The 22,892-nt window shown below is 45.2% G+C and overlaps 1 protein-coding gene across 1 annotated transcript in view; it reads right to left on the reverse strand.

The window, feature by feature from the left end:
* Nucleotides 1–22,892, reverse strand: part of HTRA1 (HtrA serine peptidase 1) — a 55,934-nt gene that overhangs the window by 14,677 nt on the left and 18,365 nt on the right. Inside the window, exons 2-3 of the mRNA XM_061186386.1 lie at nt 8,748–8,847; nt 8,130–8,334 (exon numbers count right to left, since the gene is read on the reverse strand). Coding sequence (XP_061042369.1) covers nt 8,130–8,334; nt 8,748–8,847 — 305 coding nt within the window. The remainder of the gene's footprint in view (nt 1–8,129; nt 8,335–8,747; nt 8,848–22,892) is intronic.

Raw genomic sequence — 22,892 nt, forward strand, 5'->3', positions numbered from 1 at the left:
CCCGATGTTTTTATTTGCTGTTTAGCGTCACGCTCCCTGGGGCACAAAGATTTTCATGGGGTGAGTGCAGACCCAGGAGACTCAGACTCAGTGCTCTCCTCACCAGCTACTGGACAGACCCATGCACTGTGCCCGAGCAGGGACAGGGTAGTACAGCCAGGCCTCTCCCCATCCCAAGAGCTCACTGCCCCAACCCACAGAGGATGGACCACCCCCAAGGGCACCGCAACTTCCTTCGGCACCAGGATGCACTAGGTACCTGGATGGGGTGGAAAAGGCTTAGTTAGCCCTGCCTCGCTGCCGGCAGAATGACCTGTGGCATCATACACCCGCTGCCCAAGATGCTGTGGGGTGTATGTACCCCATGCCTGTACTCCCTGGGGGAAGGAGGGTGGCAGTGATTGCTGTGCGGGGTCAGAGGTCCCAGGGGCCAGAGGAGCAGGGAAGCCAAGAACCCATCCTGGGGAGGTAGGAAGGCAACAGGAAAAGGAACAGTGGGAGGCCAAGGCTCTAAGCCCCAGCACATACTCCGCTGTCTCATCAGACTTCATTTACAAAGCACAAATTCAAAGATAAAATTAAAGACCTCAGAGCATTAAACCCTCAAGCAGGATTCCGTTCTGAGCATAGGGTCTGTAAGGGCACAGGTCACATGCCCATAAAGCAGCTGCACCGGGGGAGGAGGAGGTGGACCAAGACTGAGATGCTTGGGATTCAGATTAGAGTACGTAGAGGTTATCAGTGATGACAAGGTCAAGGGTACAACCCAGGGAGGGTGGCTGCAGTGAGCAGGTGAGGCGAGAGGCCAGGCCAGGAAGGATCTGCTACACAGCACCGAGATCACAACACGCGCAGAACTCGGAAGGACGGTGTAATCAAGTTACCCCCATCCGCTTCCCCAGGTTGACATACAGGGAGGGGAGGAGGGGAAGAGGTGGGATGAGTGGGAGGGTGGCCAGGGTGGGGGGATGTTCAGGTGGGACAGACAAGAGAAGTGGGGGAGATGGAGGGAAAGAGAGAAAAGGAACAGAGGATGGTTACGAAAAAACAAAACAGAGAAAGGGTTAATGAAGCAAACTTCCCCCTCACTGTTTATGCACACCACCATGATATTTAGACTCCTTTAAGTTACATCAAGAAACGCTGGCATTTCAAATATTCCCATATAGAAATGTCAACTTTTCTATTCAGGAGATTGACTACATAAGAAATTGGAGCTTTCCAGAGTACGATCAGGAACCCCGAAGAACCAAGGCCAATAAGATACATGGACAATATGCAGAGGAACCAGCTAACCAGAAGCACTTTAGCACAGCTAACCAGGAGGCTCTAAAAAACTCACCGGGAAATAAGTTTGCACTGGGCCCAAGGTCCAGGTCCTCAGGATGGGCAGAAAAGGAAATCTAAGCAACTCTAGGTACCCCACTCTTCCCCTTGGCTGGCTCTGTCTGTCCTCCACGTCTCAGCTTGGATGTTACCTCCTCAGATAAGCTTCTCTGCCTATACTACCTTCAGGGTCTCCCCAGCCCCAGTGCCTTCTCCTGCTTCTTCTATCTGTTCCTTCATTGTACCAACCACCATATTTATTCCAGTTTACCTGTTTCCCACACTAGACCGTAAGCTCCATGGCTTTTGCCCATTGCTGTTACATCCTCAGCACCTAACACAGTGTTTGGTCAAATAGTTGCTCAATAAATATTTATAGACTCCGTGAATGAATAAGGAATAACTGAAAGAATGAACCAACGAGACCTTAAAAGATCATTAGGATTTAAAATTGAATAATAATTTGGAAAACATCTTCAAATTCACAAAATTCCTCTCTACCGATATTACAGAGAAATGGTCAACACTAAGGCCTCTCTCTGCTTAATCCGGCAAGACCGAAGCATCTTCTTCAGCAAAGAAGCACAGTCCCCATAAGAGCAAATGAGATCAGCTTCTCTGCCCTTTCCCCTGTAGTGACCTCGTGCTTCACCTCACTTGGGTCTTAAGAGCATATTTTGGTCCAAGCACATTTCACTCCTTTAGAACGAGGTGTTAATCATCTCACACTGGGGTTGGCAAACTTTTTCTGTGAAAGGCCAAAGAGTAACTACTTTTGGCTTCACGGGCCATGTGGTCTCCATCGCAACTACTCTACTCTGCTGCCGTCCAGCAAAAGCAGCTGTAGACTCTACTGATACATAAGCAAATGCGCATGGCTGTGTTTCAATAAAACTTTATTTACAAAAGCAGATGGAGGGCCGGATTTGGACTGCAGGCCACAGCTGGCCAACCCTGGGCCCCAACACACTGCTACACACTCACTAAACTGGCAATGCATGCCCTCCCTCCTCAGTGAAGGGGACATTCCCGATGAGGCACCTACAAATTCAGTCCCGACAACCCAACTGCTTTGTCAGAACCATAAATAATAGTCTTGGTCGAATACCCTGAAGAGAGTCTGCCAAAGTGAAAAAAAGCATTACCATATTAAGAGAAAACCATAGCCAAAGAATTTCCTTAACAATCAACTAAGCTCTTGAAATGGGGCCAGAGAACACACAAGGGCTCCAGCTTTGATAGTTTGGGGCACTGAAATATTTTCACATTCCACGAGAAGCTTCAATCAGAACAACGTGAAGCCTCGTCCCCATGAGCCTCTGGACAAAGGCTGGCCCAGAGCAAAAACGCCGGCTTCCACGCCAGCGTCTGGATTGACATCACCTAATGCAATACTGATTTGCATCCCCCTAAAAATGGTAAAAATCAATACGGTAACAGAAGCCTCGTTACATCGACAGGATCTGGGGCCTCTTTAACGAATGCAATGCAGGCCTCTCAGTTCAGGGAGAAAAAGAGGAGAGACCACAAAACGACCAGGATGGAGGGAGTGGGGAAAAGAATTCAAATGGAAAAACACAGAAGCAAAATACGAGGGTAACTATGGTAGGGCAAGCAGCATTCCAGCTCTTGGTTACTTTACAAGGATGAGAGACAGACTCCAGAAGATGGGGAGCCGGTGCAGCACAGGCTCTGTGTTATCTGATTCACTTTTGGACAAGCTCAGGCGGCTGAGTCAGCGCCTTCTGACAATCAGGTTGTCTGAGGGGAACTGGCTGAAGGCTGGGCGCAGGGTGGGGGAGTGGAGGGGCATGAGTCACGCCCGGCACCCGCCACTCCCCTCCCCCACCATCGTCCCCAGGCCACCTGGACCCTCCTCACTCAGAGAAGTCGGGGCACAGCCACTGCAAGCAGGCCACGTTCCAGGAGACAGGCCTGGAGAGACCAGAGCCAGCTCAGCAGGAAAAGGACCCTCTGCCCACAAAGCAGCCCCCGTGCCCAGGGGTGTCAATCTTCAGCCACTTCAAACAGGGCCATAGGTGGCATCTGGCCCAAAGGTGGCCAAGGACGGATGCAGGTCTGGGGGTGAGGGAAGAAAACCACCTCACAAGCCTCGACCAGCTTGCTTCCAAATATTCCCCTGGGTGTTGGCGTCAGGGAAAATCGCCCACAGGAAAACTCACCACCTCACCAGGGCTCTGAGTTACCAAAGACCGCAGAGCTACGGGGGCCCCAGCAAAGCAACACGCCGTCCAAACCCCAGGCAGCCGTTGGGATCAGATGAGAACTGGCCTCGGAGTCTGGGGGCTGCCGCTCTGCAACCAGCCTGCTGCGTGGTCACCTCCTCGCCGGAAAGGGGGCAGTGGATCACTGCAGGAGCCCCAGTGCCTTCCTGCTCCCCCAGCCCTCAGGGCAGCCGGCCTTGCCTGCTGCTGAGCGGAGGGCTCGCGATTCGTCCCCAGGACACTGCCGTTGAGCCTCTACCTCCTCACAAGTGACTAAGACAGGTGTGCCCCTCACACTCCAGCGGCAGAGAGAAACTGAAATCCACAAGGAAATAAGACAATTGTGAGTTACGATGAGGAGGCGAGAAGGGAAAAATGAATGATGAAATGTGATCACCTCCGGGGTTCTGCATCCCCAGAGTGATGAGGAGAGGTTGGGACGTGGGGTGCTCCCCGGGGTAGGGGGTCAGGGAAGGGCCATCTGGGGCAGAGGCAGAATTTAACCCAAGGCCTGAAGGACAAGGAAGGTCACCTATGGAGGAGCTGGATGGGGACACCCCAGTGAGGGAAGGCCAAGGCCCCAGGAGAACAGCCCTGCATGGGGGGCGGGGGGGGGGGTAGCAGAGAGGGGGAGGGGCAGAGGGAGGAGTGCGGGGTAGAGTGGGGCGCCTGTCAGGCTGGGTGGCCCTCCAAGGCCCTGTAAGCAGTTACGATCTCTCTGTAAGAACAGAGAGCGTGTGAAGGGGTTTACACAGGGCAGACAGGACCTGATCTGAAAGTTGCAATCATCAAGGCGGGAGGACAGATGATCTTCTCCTGCCTGTTTCCTAATCAACACAGCGGAAAAGCAGCTGGGACAAAAGCAGCTGGGGGGAGGAAATGGGCCCAGATTATAAGGCACCAACCTAACTTTCCTCTCTCACCTTCTTCAGTACATCCCCAGTATTTCTGTCCTGCACTCTGGCCTAAAGAAACCAAATATTTTCTCTCTTCTCTCTCTCTCTCTCTCCCTGAACTACTCAGCAAAAAAACTGCAGAGACAAAATGCTGCCTTTGGAGAAAATTTTTAAATGTTCTGCAAACACGGCCGGTGTCATGTTCAGCACATTTGGAAACTGTTTTTATGTAAGGCTGAACTAGTCTGCCCTCAAAGCTGCTTTCTATTAAACCGTTTGCATGCATGCTGTCCTTCCTTCCTGCAGCTGGCATCCCCTCCCCTGATGAATGCTGGTCCCAGCCATGGTCCTGAGGAAAGGGGAGCTGCAAATCCTAGGACAGAAGCCCAGAAAGAGATGCCCCGGCCGGCTGTGGCTGGAGGGGATAGGCCTGCAGGGGGAGAGCCTCCTTCTCCAGCTTGGTGGGAGCAGCAGACCAGGGTAAGACAGCCGCTCTGCTCGGTGAGCTTTCTTCCAAAGGTTCTCCCCGGCTCAGATCTCAGCGGGGAAAGTGAGTGCACATGTGTCTGCTCAGCAGTGAGAAGCAAAAATTCCTTTGGTCACAAGCCCAGAAACGTCTCTGGCAACTTCAAGCCGAGGCAGGTGTACGGAAGATGTGAGGAGGGGCTTGCAAAATGGAAGGGAAAGGAGGCAGATCAGGCTCAGAAAGGGCAGGAACTCAGAGGGCAGCGGGGTCCCGGCAGCAGAGGCTACACCAGCTTCCCCCATGTTGTTTCTCTGTGGGTGGCATCCAGCTGCTACTCCAAGCTGAAGATCTGCTCGGTCTGATGGGTCCTGTGTCCACCTGGCCCCGGAGGGTGGGGTGCCATGACCGGTGGCCCCTTCAAGACTTTCCAGTGGGGGAGAAATGGACCCCGAAGGAGATGCTGGCCTCTGCTCCCAGAAGAAGGGGGAACGGGGTGGGTGAGAAGTGGGCAGTGACAACAGATGTCCATGGTAATTTCCATTCATTAAAAGTGGCAAGAATAGCACGCTCAGGAAGGAGGATGGCTGTTTAAGTAATGGAGAGCCCTTCAAGTGAAATCCTGGTGCTGGGGGGAGGAAATGGGCCCAGATTATAAGGCACCAACTTAACCATTGGGCCCGTGTATGCGGGGGGGCGGTCACACCTGTTCCGCTGGGTTATTAGCAAATGGCCCTGGGGAGGCTGGGCCTTGACCTCACATGGCAAGCGCCATTCGGAATGACTTCGATCCTCAAGTCCAATTTTTGTTGGTTCTGTCCTGCCTCCTCGGAGATTTCCTGCCCTGTTTCTTGCTGCTGAGGTGACACGGCGCGAGGCAAGCTCACCTCAACCCCCAGCGCTGCCGGCGCATTTATCATGTGGTCAGGCACATCTGTACTCACCCAGGTGAGAGGCTCCTTCCAAACTGAGCCTCATTTCACGCCAGTCCCCGTCCCCCTCTCCTAAATAATCAATCATCAAACTAAGGGAACAAAACGGAAAGAGCTGGAAGAGATGTTTTTACTCTCCCCACTTCCAACTACTATCAGCAAAAAAAAAGTAGTTTAGTCAGTGGAAACCAGTCTCTTGTGTGGGCGTCTGCAATTTAATATCCTCTCATTTCTGATTCCATTTTGAAAGGCCACGTTAGTTCGACTTTAAATTTTCAAGCTCCTTTTTCTTGGGCTAGAAACGCATCTCAAATAGCGTGCTGCTGGCAGGAAGGCTAGCCTCCCGGGAACAGCAAGAGCCAGGTCAGAAACACCTTACAAAGCTGGTCTGTCGAGATGGTTCACAGCCTGCCGGGACATGCCAGGGATGACAGGAGAATACACTCGCCACCTTGGCTCAAAAGCTGAAAAGAATATCCCCCGGCCAGAGCAGCTGCACGGGATGCACCCACGCGTGCCAAACATGAAATTAGCCCGCGGGGGCAGCTCACGCAGCGTCCAGACCAGCGCCCTGCCTGCAGACAGCCCGCAAGGTTGGCTGCTTCCCCAGGGCTCGGTGGAGCTGAGAAGTCCCGCGTGTGGCCACAGGATATGCTATTCTGGTCGCCTCCTTCCGGTGAGACTACCACATCCTGGACGCCTTTCAAGCAGTGTGAACCTAAACCGGGGTGCGCCAGCCTCCCAGCGGGCTATTTAAAGTTGAGCCAGCCCATCACACCAAAAGGCCGGGCTGCATCCCTCCCATAACGGTCACGGGCTTGGGCACTTGGGGAGCCTGGCCGGCTTCGGAGGCTATAACTTCACCACAGCATTAGATGTGTGGCCTCAGGCAGGTGACTTAAGCTCTCTGAACCCCTGTTTCTTCCTCTATAAAATGGCAATAATACAGCTATCGTGCAGATTAAGTGAAAGTTACAAATGAAAGCAGAGCCTGGTCCAGCTTTGGAGCCTATCAAGTAGAAGTTATTATGATTATACTGTGACCGATAAATACATTTTGAAAGATCAGTTGTTACAGAAATTCCACGGTAACCTAACAGAAATAATACGCAATTGAGACCTCGCTAAAGGCCAGTTACCCAGTTACCTACACCAGGCACAGAGCCTGTTTCTGTCCCAATCAACAACACAAACATAAACAGCCTGTGCTGTACCACCTGGGTCTGACTTCACAGCTCGGATCAAGTAAAACGTACAGAGAGCCGGAGAAGAAGATCCCTCCTGGCTCTAGGTCTATGATCTTTTCCTGGGCCAGAAACAAGGTTCCAGCTTAGCCTGATTCCTCTTTCCAGATGAAGTCTGGAAAATGACAAGGGCGTGGAGAAACCAGAAAACACCATCTCTCTAGGCACCTGCCACATAGCAAAACAAACCTCCATAACTAACGTACCAAAGAGTGGGAATTGTTGATGGTCTAAAAAAATTGGATTTAAGTTCAGGTATGAAGACGCTGCTAAACAAATCAACAGAACAAAAATGCCTACATGGAGAATATTTCAAAAGAAAGCAAACCTTTTCCCAAACTGAGCTCTTCGTGTCTCAGTTTAAAAAAAAAAAAAAAAAATCTACACTCAGAAAATTGTAGTTTAGAGTACACACCCTTTTGTAGGAGAGTCATATGCACGTTAGCATATTAAAAGCTCTGAGAAGTGCTATGAGGACGAAATCCATTAGCTTTGTTTTAATTCACGGTTTCCAAAACTTTTTTGTGTGGAGTATTGTTTTAAAACACACCTAGTAACTCTGCAAAAACCCAATTTGGGAGACTTGGTTTGTTTTCAGAGTGGCTGTTCACATGCTAATGATGGCTAACTTCAAAACCCAGTAAATTCTCTATACGTGATGAGTGCACACATGAACAGAAATCTGTAGCCACAGTTGCCTCAGGGGTAAGAATGGAAGGGAAACTCAATTTTCACTGCTTACCTACTCATTTCTTTATAAACCTATTGCTTTCTTTTATAAAAATTGAAAACACTACTGTTAAAACTCTAACCTGATAGCCTGCTTATTAAAGAAGCTTCCATGAGCTCCCTCCCCTCCCCCACCCCAGGTCACACTCAGCATCTCCTAAATGTTCTCCTTTGGTCCAGACTTGACTGGTTTGGTCCCGCTTCAGAATCTCATGAAATCAGGGAGTTCTGGTGCCTTTTGACCTCTCCAGATTTAGCCAAATGTCAGTCAAGGCACCTGAGAATTTGGTCCTGCAGGTGGGGAGCACACCTACCTCGTGGTCAATTTTAATAAGTGCAATGTCGGCCTTCTCATCCACATCTTTGATTTTGGCCTCATACGTGGCGCCATTCTTCAGCTCAACTTTGACTCGGTGCTTGTTGGTCACCACATGGGCGTTTGTCACAATCAGTCCATCTTCGGACACGATAAACCCAGACCCACTGGCCACTGGCACTTCCCTCTTAGAAAAAGGAAGCCTAGAACCAAAAAAAGTACCTGGTTAAGGCTGAAACATCTTCAGATCAGCTCTGAGACACACTGATGAACTGATTCTGTAACAGCAGCACGCATCTAGCAATTGTTACTTGACACACTGGCTTTATTTAACTTTAAAAAACGGAACGTTAGACTGACTTCTATACGCATCCAAACATTCCACTTAGAAAATATTCTTAGGGAATCTCTTCAGAACCAGAGGTTCTTAAAACATCTAGAAGGGTCAAGAATGTAGATTTAAGTAGTCAAACAGGAAAACATCCCAAGGGAGAAATGCTTATCTTCCTGTAGGACTATATTCAGTGACACTTTAAATAGCTCTGATGTTTTGCTAATGGCAGCGGTTTCGGTGGGAGCTTCAGAGGCCGTGGAACAAAAGGAAGGCTCTCTTTACTTGCGAAACAGTTCGATGTGAACCACAGCAGGAGCAATCTTCTCCACCACATCGGCAATAAAGTTGTATTTATGGCGCAAACTGTTGGGATCTTCCTGCCCTGAGAACAGAAACAAAGACGAGACACTTAAAGATGCTGTGCTCTGTGCTGTGGTCACCTGGAGAAAGATATAGGTTAGAAGAGCCAAAAAACCTGAAGGAGGGTGAGGACAAGAGCCCTTTGCAACTGGGCTCAGTTGCAAAGATCTTTCTGGCTCTTGAGGAAATACCCACTCAGATAAGACGGCAAAACCCACCAAAGATGACCTCTTGGCTTGGCTTCCTTGCTCTCAATAGTTTCACCTCGAAAACGTTGAACCAGAGGCACCAGCAGATACCCGGGCCGCCTACGTTATTCCAAAGAGTTGGTCGCCCGAGGGTCACCTTGACATGGCACCGTCCACCAGTGTCCCTTCCCCAACTCCCGCAGCACCACACAGCAGCCCTTCTCAGCACACCGCTGCTGTCGAGGGGAGGGCTGAGGCTGCTTTTGACAAGATGCCCATCAAATGTTATAGATTTAAAAGGCTACTATGAAAAAGCATTAAGGCAAAGGCACAGATGGTGTCTTTCCCGCTGTCTGTCCCCAGAGCAGCTTCCCACCACATCTTAAGCACTCACTCCATTTCCCCGACCCCAGGACATCCCAGGCCAAAAGACACAAGAGATGCCTTGATTCTGTTGGGGAAAAAAAAAGAGAAAATCGAATGACCATAATTCTCTCTATAAACATAGGCACTGTAATTAGGGAACCCCCTATGGTGGGCATTTGCAAAGCTCCTTTCAGACAAAGCTATCGATCACAAATCTGACTGTAGGTCTGTAGGTCTCCCAGCAAGGCAAAAAGTTAGTTACCACCAGCCCGATGTGCACACCCATGGCATCTGACTCAGAAATGAGCTCCTGGAGACTCAGGGGCTGGGAGCCCCCGTTCTGCGGGCACACGGGTGGCAGAGGCAGCCTGAGCCTCTCGCTCTGACCCCAAACCCGTGCCACCTGCTGATACTCCTGAGCAAGTCTCTCTGCTTGAACAGCAGAGGCGCTCCAGGCCAGTCCGCAGCCAACAACCCCCGCATCCCTTCCTTTCCCTCCTCTCCGCCTCGGCCCATGGGTCGAGCACAGGGCTGCACCTAGCAGCTCTGCCAGCCCCGCTGTCACCTGACCCCATGCAGGAACTCACAGGGAGCTTCCAGAAACCTTCATAGCAATTTGACGGAGAAATCTTATGCCTCTTGCATCTAAAAACTTTAAATTGGGGCTGATATTTTGTGTCTTCTTAAACTATATTTTGGTAGTAATTCATTTTTAGCATATTTTACAAAAGTACTGATCCATGATGAGTAGGAAATAAAAGGAAAAGAACCCTGACCCTTCACCACAGATGGTCTGAGCAGCACTGGTCCACCTCCCTCACCATTCACACAGGGGGATTCGCAAGGAGGCTGAAGTTTAAGAGGAAACCACAGGCCTGCAAAACTGCCCCTCGCTAACCAAAGGGCCTGTGCCCCCAACACACACACACACACACGCCCACACCTACACTTACACACTCATGAATATATGCTCACACACACACACAAACACACTCACTCTCACACTCATGATCGTACACACATATACATATACTCACATGTACACACACATAAACATATCCACACACATACGCACATACTCACATACGCATGCACACATGCTCTTACATACAGACTCTGACTCTCACCAAAACACGTTCGTATACACACACGCTCTTACACTCACACACATATATATATTCACACAGCTACACTCGTATACACAGATACATACACTCATACACACACACACCCCCCTCTGTGCCAGGGGTATAGCCGTTCTCCAGGTGCCGGGCTGTGAAAGCTGTGACATTCTCAAGTCTTCTGTGGCTCTCAGAGCTGCATGTCCACAGGCGCCCCCAGTGGCACCACAGCATCTGTACAGATTGGGCTGTGTGTCCCCACCAGGGACCTCAGTTCCCCAGCTCAATACCCCTGGGCACAGGGACATCCCGGGTACCAGCCCGCCTCTCCCAAGCTTTCCTTCTTGGAAGTGAGAGACCATCGATAAACAAAGGGCCCCTCTCTGTCACGGCTACTGGGCTCTGAGCTGCTTTATTTCAGGGCTGGACTCTGCTCTCTTTTTGCGTAGCTTGATTTTTGTAAGGTGCAGAAAAAGATCTGCAACTACTAAGCAAGATTAACTAATTCAACAAGTTTATGGTAGCATCATTTTTATTATTTTTGCTTTCAGAACCCTTTCATATGGTATCATCGGAAAAGCCTTCCTGGGGCTTCTCTGGTGGCGCAGTGGTTAAGACTCCGCCTGCCAGTGCAGGGGACACGGGTTCGAGCCCAACTCCGGGAAGCTCCCACATGCCGCAGAGCAACTAAGCCCGTGCGCCACAACTACTGAGCCTGTGCTCTAGAGCCTGCGAGCCACAACTACTGAGCCTGCGTGCCACAACTACTGAAGCCCGTGCGCCTACAGTCCGTGCTCCACAACAAGAGAATCCACTGCAATGAGAAGCCTGCGCACCACAACGAAGAGTAGCCCTGCTCGCCGCAACTAGAGAAAGCCCGTGCACAGCAACGAAGGCCCACCGCAGCCAAAAATAAATAAATAAAATAAATAAACTTAAGAAAAGCCTTCCTGGGACTTCCCTGGCGGCACAGTGGTTAAGAATCCGCCTGCCAATGCAGGGTACACGGGTTCGATCACTGGTCCAGGAAGATCCCACATGCCGTGGAGCAACTAAGCCCGTGCGCCACAACTACTGAAGCCCGTGTGCCACAACTACTGAAGCCCGTGTGCCACAACTACTGAGCCTGTGTGCCTAGAGCCTGCGCTCCACAACAAGAGGAGCCACCACAATGAGACGCCTGCACACCACAGCAAAGAGTAGCCCCCGCTCGCCACAACTAGAGAAAGCCCGCATGCGGCAACAAAGACCCAACACAGCCAAAAATAAGTAAATAAATTTATTAAAAAAAAAAAAAAAGAGAAAAGCCTTCCTTATGGTACCCTTCCTGTGGAAGAGGAAAATCAGATATTGTTCTCATATTATATTTAGAGACACTGAGGCTCAGAGACTATAAATGACTTCTCTAGAGACACTAAATTTTCTTCACAGAGTGTATAAATAACAGAAAAATCTGAGCAGACCTACAACTTTTCCACATAACACATCTGCTGCCCTTCCAGGATTCCAGGTAGTTGTGGTTATTTAACTGGTGTGTCTCCCTGCATTCTCCAACAGGAGATATAAATAAGGGGATAGGAACATTCCTTCCCAACACAGAACCTGGTGAACATCATCCAGAGACAACTGTAAACAAATGCATCTGGGCTCCCTCGGACTAGCTCCCTGGGAAAGGCCAAAAGGAGGCTTAACTCCAACAAGGCCAGCAACCCCCAGGGAAGTGTGGAGATTCTGAGACCCTCAAAAGAAGGACGATTACTAGAGTCTTGCCACTAAAAATCATTCACTCGCTTCCTCTTTCTACTTCCCACATAAGCCTGGGAGAATCTGCTCACATCAGGGATGAAAGTGAGCATGGGTTTTTCCAGCTAAAACAAGAAGCAGTTGCTTCCTCACACACACTAGAGAAAGTGGCTCCAGGGTCTGTCCACCTGGGACAGCAACGTGGGAGAGCAGGAAGGACGCTGTCCTGGACACTAGAAGGCCCAGGTTCCATTTGCAGTCTACTGGGTGGTCTCCATTTCCCCGTCTGTAAAATGGGGCCAACTACCTCTAGAATGAGCTGTGAAGTCTATTCCAGCTCCAACATTCTATGATCTAATCCCTGTCTCTCCCCCTCACTCCAACATGCTACAGCAAGATAAGGAGATTGTGGAATCTGAGATTGGGCACAGGACTCCCCTAATTCTGCAGATGAATAAACAGAAAGGAGGAACAGTGGGAGCACAGACCATACTGAAAAGCCCAAGTGACAAGCCTTAATTGTGCAGCTTAGATGAAAAAGCAACGGGTGACCTCTATTATCATTGGTGGGTCTGTGTCAATGGGAGAAATAAATAGAGCGGAAACCACCGAACTGAAGGAACTATCAATAGTCCAAAGATGGGCAAAACGTCAAACCAAAGAAGTGTTTGTCTTGTCCAAATGCAATTTCAGAATGAGGAATAAAAGTGTTGCTAAGAGCAGCTGGGCTCAATGCTAGGGTCCTGCTCCATTTAAAAGGCTGTCCATCAAGCTAAAGGAAGCTGCTGCTGCCTCATGGTCTTTAGAAACCCTGGCTGGCCCCATCTGCTGTGATTTCAACTGCGGGTCAACTATCTTCCTTCCAGAGGGGTCAACTCGGGTGGAGACTTCCAGAGATGGACCTGGGCTGGCTCTGCCACAACCCACTCTCCGAGTGATGCAGACAGATGGAGGGCTGGGGCATCCAGGCCACCCAGCATGGGGAGGATAGGTAAGAGCGGAGGCTCTGGTCTCAGAAAGATCAGAGTGTGACACTTGGCACGGGACTTACTGGCTATGTGACCTTAGTATGTCACCTTACTCCTCCAAGTCTTCTCCCTTTGTCCATAAAATGTGATGATAATAACATCTACCTCCATGTGTTTCTGATGCTGATTTTATGAGCTACTGTATATGATGAAGTGCTTGGCCAAGTTATGGCATAGTTTAAAAATAAAAAAACAAAAGAACTGGTGGAGGTGCCGCTCAGTAGGCAGCTCTGGACAGGTGTGAGCACCACTTACCTCAGTGGCCCAGCAGAGGAGTAAAGGGAGAGGTGAAAGTGTCCAGAGAACCACTCTCCGCACCCTGGCAAATTTGTGTATGTCTTAGAGGCTCCTCCTAACAGGGCCATCGTGGCCACCAGTGCAGAGGCAGAGATCAAGGGGAAGGTGTGCGGTAAGCCAGTTTTTCTGGCTTTGACATGTACCTCTGTTCCCCAGCTTACAAGAGCAGCCTGCAGCCACTGGGAGACAGGGACTGTGTCAGCAGAATAGTCTAGCCTGAACTGAAGCCCAGCTGCACTCTCAAATTCCCATGGAGTAACCAACCTCACCAGAAGAAGACGAATATAACTCCCTCTATGAAGTGAGGGCCTTGTTTAATTATGCCAGAACTGATGTGGCAGAAGGTAATGAGGATGGGGAGTCTCAAGCGGGGTCGAGACCTGGCCCTTCTAGGTACTCCATTATCATACAGAAAGCTGGAATTGGCTGGCATTCAGTAACAGGTTGCCACTTACAGAAAGCTGGCAATTCAGAATTCAGAAACATGAAAGTAAGGTATTTTGTACATTCCTGATTAATGAAAAAAAGAGAAAAGACAAAAATGGCTAACATAGGGAATCAAAGAGGGAGCATCAATACAGATCCTACAGGCAATAAAAGTATGATAAGGAAGTATCATGAACAAATGTATGCACATAAATTCTACAGCTTAGATAAAATGGACAGATTTCTTTTAAGACATAATTTATCAATGCTCACTGAAGAAGATATTGATAATCCAAATAATCCTATATCTATTAAAGAAGTTGTATTTGTAGTTAAAAACCTTCCCAGAAAGAAAATGTCAGGCCCATACAGCTTCACTGGCGAATTCTACCAAACATTTAAGAAAGAAGTAATACTAATACTTCACAAACTTTCTTCAAAAAAGAAGGTAAACACTGTGCAACTTATTTTATGAACTCAGCATTACCCTAATATAAAAGCCAGACAAAAATATTATAAGAAAATTATAGACTGTACTTCCCTGGTGGTCCAGTGGTTAAGACTCCGTGCTTCCAATGCAGGGAACGCAGGTTCAATCCCTGGTCAGGGAACTAAGATCCCACATGCCATGTGGCCAAAAGAAATGTCTTTTCTAATTTAAAAAAAAAGAGGATTTGGTTCAAGATGGCGGAGTAGAAGGACGTACTCTCACTCCCTCTTGCGAGAGCACCGGAATCACAACTAACTACTGAACAATCATTGACAGGAAGACACTGGACCTCACCAAAAAAGATACCGCACATCCAAAGACAAAGGAGAAGCCACAATGAGACGGTAGGAAGGGGCACAATCACAATAAAATCAAATCCCATAACTGCTGGGTGGGTGACTCACAAACTGGAGAACACTTATACCACAGAAGTCCACCCACTGGAGTGAAGGTTCTGAGCCCCACGTCAGGCTTCCCAACCTGGGGGGTCTGGCAACGGGAGGAGGAATTCCCAGAGAATCAGACTTTGAAGGCTAGCAGGAGTTGATTGCAGGACTTCGACAGGACTGGAGGAAACAGAGACTCCATTCTTGGAGGGCACACACAAAGTAGTGTGCGCATCGGGACCCAGGGGAAGGAGCAGTGACCCCATAGAAGACTGAACCAGACCTACCTGCTAGTGTTGGAGGGTCTCCTGCAGAGGCAGGGGGTGCCTGTGGCTCACCGTGAGGACAAGGACACTGGCAGCAGAAGTTCTGGGAAGTACTCCTTGGCGTGAGCCCTCCCACAGTCCGCCATTAGCCCCACCAAAGACCAGGTAGGCTCCAGTGCTGGGTCGCCTCAGGCCAAACAACCAACAGGGAGGGAACCCAGCCCCACCCATCAGCAGACAAGCAGATTAAAGTTTTACTGAGCTCTGCCCACCTGAGCGACACCCAGCTCTACCCACCACCAGTCCCTCCCATCAGGAAACTTGCACAAGCCTCTTAGATAGCCTCATCCACCAGAGGGCAGACAGCAGAAGCAAGAAGAGCTACAACCCTGCAGCCTGTGGAACAAAAACCACATTCACAGAAAGATAGAGAAGGTGAAAACGCAGAGGGCTATGTACCAGATGAAGGAACAAGACAAAAGCCCAGAAAAACAACTAAATGAACTGGAGATAGGCAACCTTCCAGAAAAAGAATTCAGAAAAATGATAGTGAAGATGATCCAGGACCTCGGAAAAAGAATGAAGGCAAAGATTGAGAAGATGAAAGAAATGTTTAACAAAGACCTAGAAGATGTAAAGAACAAACAAACAGAGATGAACAATACAATAACTGAAATGAAAAATACACTAGAAGGAATCAATAGCAGAATAACCGAGGCAGAAGAATGGATAAGTGACCTGGAAGACAGAATGGTGGAATTCACTGCTGCAGAACAGAATAAAGAAAAAAGAATGAAAAGAAATGAAGACAGCTTAAGAGACCTCTAGGACAACATTAAACAACAACATTCGCATTATAGGGGTCCCAGAAGGAGAAGAGAGAGAAAAAGGACCCAAGAAAATATTTGAAGAGATTATAGTCGAAAACTTCCCTAACATGGGAAAGGAAATAGCCATCCAAGTCCAGGAAGCACAGAGGGTCCCATACAGGATAAACCCAAGGAGAAACACGCCGAGACACATAGTAATCAAATTGGCAAAACTTAAAGACAAAGAAAAATTATTGAAAGCGGCAAGGGAAAAACAACAAATAACATACAAGGGAACTCCCTTAAGGTTAACAGCTGATTTCTCAGCAGAAACTCTACAAGCCAGAAGGGAGTGGCATGACATGTTCAAAGTGATGAAAGGGAAGAACCTACAACCAAGATTACTCTACCCAGCAAGGATCTCATTCAGATTCGGTGGAGAAATCAAAAGCTTTACAGACAAGCAAAAGCTAAGAGAATTCAGCACCACCAAACCAGCTCTACAACAAATGCTAAAGGAACTTCTCTAAGTGGGAAACACAAGAGAAGAAAAGGACCTACAAAAACACCCAAAACAATTAAGAAAATGGTCATAGGAACATACATATCAATAATTACCTTAAAAGTGAACAGATTAAATGCTCCAACCAAAAGACACAGGCTCGCTGAATGGATACAGAAACAAGACCCATATATATGCTGTCTACAAGAGACCCACTTCAGACCTAGGGACACATACAGACTGAAAGTGAGGGGATGGAAAAAGATATTCCATGCAAATGGAAGTCAAAAGAAAGCTGGAGTAGCAATACTCATATCAGATAAAATAGACTTTAAAATAAAGAATGTTACAAGAGACAAGGAAGGACACTACATAATGATCAAGGGATCAATCCAAGAAGAAGATATGACAATTATAAATATATATGCACCCAACATAGGAGCACCTCAATACATAAGGCAACTGCTAACAGCTATACAAGAGGAAATTGACAGTTAACACAATAATAGTGGGGGACTTTAACCTCACTTACACCAATGGACAGATCATCCAAACAGAAAATTAATAAGGAACCACAAGCTTTAAATGACACAACAGACCAGATATATTTAATTGATATTTATAGGACATTCCATCCAAAAACAGCAGATTACACTTTCTTCTTAAGTGTGCACAGAACATTCTCCAGGATAGATCACATCTTCGGTCACAAATCAAGCCTCAGTAAATTTAAGAAAATTGAAATCATATCAAGCATCTTTTCTGACCACAACACTATGAGATTAGAAATCAATTACAGGGAAAAAACGTAAAAAACACAAACACATGGAGGCTAAACAATACGTTACTAAATAACCAAGAGGTCACTGAAGAAATCAAAGAGGAAATCAAAAACTACCTAGAGACAAATGACAATGAAAACACAATGATCCAAAACCTATGGGATGCAGCAAAAGCAGTTCTAAGACGGAACTTTATAGCAATACAATCCTACCTCAAGAAACAACAAACATCTCAAATAAACAATCTAACCTTACACCTAAAGGAGCTAGAGAAAGAAGAACAAACAAAACCCAAAGTTAGTAGAAGGAAAGAAATCATAAAGATCAGAGCAGAAATAATAGAAACAAAGAAAACCATAGCAAAGATCAATAAAACTAAAAACTGGTTCTTTGAGAAGATAAACAAAACTGATAAACCATTAGCCAGACTCATCAAGAAAAAGAGGGAGAGGACTCAAATCAATAAAATTAGAAATGAAAAGAGAAAAGTTACAACACACACCTCAGAAATACAAAGCATCCTAAGAGACTACTACAAGCAACTCTATGCCAATAAAATGGACAACCTAGAAGAAATGGACAAATTCTTAGAAAAGTATAACCTTCCAAGACTGAACCAGGAAGAAATAGAAAATATGAACAGACCAATCACAAGTAATGAAATTGAAACTGTGATTAAAAATCTTCCAACAAACAGAAGTCCAGCACCAGATGGCTTCACAGGTGAATTCTATCAAACATTCAGAGAAGAGCTAACACCCATCCTTCTCAAACTCTTCCAAAAAATTGCAGAAGAAGAAACACTCCCAAACTCATTCTATGAGGTCACCATCACCCTGATACCAAAACCAGACAGAGATACTACAAAAAAAGAAAATTACAGACCAATATCACTGATGAATATAGATGCAAAAATCCTCAACAAAATACTAGCAAACAGAATCCAACAACACATTAAAAGGACATACACCACGATCAAGTGGGATTTATCCCAGGGATGCAAGGATTCTTCAATATACGCAAATCAATCAATGTGATACACCATATTAACAAACTGAAGGAGAAAAACCATGTGACCATCTCAATAGATGCAGAAAAAGCTTTTGATGGAATTCAACACCATTTTATGATAAAAACTCTCCAGAAAGTGGGCATAGAGGGAACCTACCTCAACATAATAAAGGCCATATACGACAAACCCACAGCAAACATCATTCTCAATGGTGAAAAGCTGAAAGCATTTCCTCCAAGATCAGGAACAAGACAAGGATGGCCACTCTCGCCACTATTATTCAACATAGTTTTGGAAGTCCTAGCCACGGCAATCAGAGAAGAAAAAGAAGTAAAAGGAATACAAATTGGAAAAGAAGAAGTAAAAGTGTCACTGTTTGCAGATGACATGATACTATACATAGAGAATCCTAAAGATGCCAGCAGAAAACTACTAGAGCTAATCAATGAATTTGGGAAAGTTGCAGGATACAAAATTAATGCACAGAAATCTCTTACATTGTTATACACTAATGATGAAAAATCTGAAAGAGAAATTAAGGAAACACTCCCATTTACCATTGCAACAAAAAGAATAAAATATCTAGGAATAAGCCTACCTAGGCAGACAAAAGACCTGTATGCAGAAAACTATAAGACACTGATGAAAGAAATTAAAGATGATACAAACAGATGGAGAGGTATACCATGTTCTTGATTTGGAAGAATCAATATTGTGAAAATGACTATACTACCCAAAGCAATCTACAGATTCAGTGCAATCCCTATCAAACTACCAATGGCATTTTTCACAGAACTAGAACAAAAAATCACACAATTTGTATGGAGACACAAAAGACCCTGAATAGCCAAAGCAGTCTTGAGGGAAAGAAACGGAGCTGGAGTAATCAGACTTCCTGACTTCAGACTATACTACAAAGCTACAGTAATCAAGACAATATGGTACTGGCACAAAAACAGAAATATAGATGAATGGAACAGGATAGAAAGCCCAGAGATAAACCCACGCACCTATGGTCAACTAATCTATGAGAAAGGAGGCAAGGATATACAATGGAGAAAAGACAGTCTCTTCAATAAGTGGTGCTGGGAAAACTGGACAGCTACATGTAAAAGAATGAAATTAGAACACTCCCTAGCACCATACACAAAAATAAACTCAAAATGGATTAGAGACCTAAATGTAAGACCAGACACGATAAAACTCTTAGAGGAAAACATAGGAAGACCACTCTTTGACATAAATCACAGCAAGATATTTTTTGATCCACCTCCTAGAGTAATGGAAATAAAAACAAAAATAAACAAATGGGACCTAACGAAACTTAAAAGCTTTTGCACAGCAAAGGAAACTACAAACAGGACGAAAAGACAACCCTCAGAATGGGAGAAAGTATTTGCAAATGAATCAATCAACAAAGGATTAATCTCCAAAATATATAAACAGCTCATGCAGCTCAATATTAAAAACAGAAACAACCCAATCCAAAAATGGGCAGAAGACCTAAATAGACATTTCTCCAAAGAAGACATACAGATGGCCAAGAGGCACACGAAAAGCTGCTCAACATCACTAATTATTAGAGAAATGCAAATCAAAACTACAATGAGGTATCACCTCACACCAGTTAGAATGGGCATCATCAGAAAATCTACAAACAACAAATGCTGGAGAGGGTGTGGAGAAAAGGGAACCCTCTTGCACTGTTGGTGGGAATGTAAATTAATACAGCCACTATGGAGAACAGTATGGAGGTTCCTTAAAAAACTAAAAATAGAATTACCATATGACCCAGCAATCCCACTACTGGGCATATACCCTGAGAAAACCATACTTCAAAAAGACACACGCACCCCAATGTTCATTGCAGCACTATTTGCAATAGCCAGGTCATGGAAGCAACCTAAATGCCCATCGACAGACGAATGGATAAAGAAGATGTGGTACATATATACAATGGAATATTACTCAGCCATAAAAAGGAACGAAATTGGGTCATTTGTAGAGACGTGGATGGATCTAGAGACTGTCATACAGAGTGAAGTAAGTCAGAAAGAGAAAAACAAATATCATATATTAACGCATATATGTGGAAGCTAGAAAAATGGTACAGATGAACTGGTTTGCAGGGCAGAAATAGAGACACAGATGTAGAGAACAAACGTATGGACGCCAAGGGGGGAAAGCGGCAGGGGGGAGGGGGTGGTGGTGGGATGAATTGGGAGATTGGGATTGACATGTATACACTGATGTGTATAAAACTGATGACTAATAAGAACCTGCAGTCTAAAAAAATAAATAAAATTCAAATAAATAAATAAAAGACAATTATAGACTAATATCCAGCATGAACACAGACTAAATGTTCTTAAATTTTTTAACAAATAGAATTCAGCAATATAAGAAAAAGGATACTATATCATGACCAGGTGGGGTTTATCCCAGGAAAGGATAAATAAGGTTGGTGTAACATCTGAAAACTAAATAGCGTAATTCACCAAATTAACATACTAAAAAAGAAAACCCAAGCGATCATCTCAATAGACGCAAAAAAAGATCTGACAAAATTGAACATCTATTCATGATAAAAAAATACTCAGCAAACTAGAAATAGAAGAGAATTTCCTCAGTTTGATAAAAGGAATCAACAAAAAACCTAAAACTAACATCATACTTAACGGTGAAAGATTACATGCTTTCCCTCTAAAAATGAGAACAAGGCAAGGACATCTATTTTTACCACTTCTATTCAATATTTTATTGAAGTCCTAGGCAGGATAATTAATTAGAAAAAGAAATTTAAAGGCATAGAGATTGGAAAGGAGAAGATAAAGCTGTCTTTATTTGCAGATGACATAAGGGTCCACATAGAAAAAGAATCTATAAATATATTACCTAGAATAAGTGAGTTTATCAACATCACATGATAACAGGTCAATATGCACAATCAATTGTATTTCTATGTATTAGCAGTAAACAATTGGAAACTGAAATTTTTAAAAATACCAATTATAACACACCATCAAAAATATTACATACTTAGGAAAATGTTGAATAAAATATGTGCAATACCTGTTCACTGGAAGCTACAAAACTGCTGAAATAAATTAAAGAAAACCTAAATAAATGGAGAGAGACATCATACTTGTGGGTCAGAAGACTCCCTATTATTAAGCTATCAATTTTCCCAAAATTGATCTACATATTCAACATACTCCCAGTGAAAACCCCAGCAGGAGTTTTTATAGAAATTGATAAGCTATTTCTAAAATTTATGTGGAAAGCAAAGAACCTAGGATATCAAAATAATTTCCAAAAAGAGAAAATTGAATGACGTACTACGTGATTTTAAACAGAAAAATTCTGAATAACTAGGATTAGTAGAATGATGTCACAACATTTTACAAAGACAGATCTTTCCACTTCCCTAATAAATATTTATCATTAATAATTTTAAACACAACAGATGACCCATTAAGAGTAGCCATTTCCTATAATTTTATGAGTTTTAAAATTGCCAGATTCCCATCCAAAGATAATAATGATTCATCTTTCCCCTTTATAAACTACTAGTCATGCACAAAACTCCACAAATGCTGCTTCCTTGGAACCATCATCTCTGGAGTTTTACAGATGATACTTCTTAACTACTTTCAACAACTTACTTAGGTGAGGAAAGAGAGACACACACAGTGTTGAAAAGTTTCAGTGATTATTATCAGAATCAGAATTAACAGACACTTCCATTATTAAGTGTTTACTGAAAAAAAGCCAGGCAGTAAGTTAAGTACTTGACATACATTATCACACTGAAGAAAATTTGTTGCAGTGAAAATGAAAATCACGAGGGGACTACGAATCAAAGGACAGACTTTTATCTGTGTTTCTCTCAAAAGATTTAGCACACAATTGCACATGTGCTTTAAATACATCAAAATGTGTGTTTCATTTATCTTTAAGGCAAAAATGTCAGGTAAAGATGAGAGGTGAAGCAAGAAGAAAGAAGTCTTGCCGGTCCTAATGCATTTGTTCTCACTCTGCCCTGAACCACCCCTGAGTGCCATAGCAAACTCACAGGATATTTCACATGTTCTGGGAAACACAGCGATACTTGATATCTGTTGGACACCTTGAGAACGAGCTCTAGGCAATTCACGGTTTCAAAATCAGATTGCACTACATTCTTTTGATGATTCCATATTTTGTGAATTTGGATTTCTGGTGGTCGTTGTGATTAAAAGAAAGTACTGTACAAAAATCAATGTTGAACTGGAAATGGGGTGGCAGTGTCCAATCTGATTCCAAGACTTGAGAGGCTGTGTGGCTCCCAACAGGTGTGCAAAGATCATTTGTATTAATTTTGTAAGTAATTGTGGTTATTGAATAATGAAATTAAAATTTTTTTCTTTTCTTTTTTTTTTTTTTGTCAAATGACTAATAGGTTACAAGGACACAAAAACTTATTAAGGTGTTGGGACCTAATTATAATACTTGATAAATGGAACTGTCAGATCCTTCTTTTGGCCTAGGGGGTGCCATGAAAAATTACTGAGACATCAAGGGTGCCCACAAACCATGAAGCTTTGGGAACCTTGGCCAGGTCTCCTGGGCTCTCTCCAGTGGATAATCCCGAATCCCAGCACAGCTACAA

Source organism: Eubalaena glacialis, chromosome 1 (genome assembly GCF_028564815.1).
Source record: "Eubalaena glacialis isolate mEubGla1 chromosome 1, mEubGla1.1.hap2.+ XY, whole genome shotgun sequence".
NCBI classification, from domain to species: Eukaryota; Metazoa; Chordata; class Mammalia; order Artiodactyla; family Balaenidae; genus Eubalaena; species Eubalaena glacialis.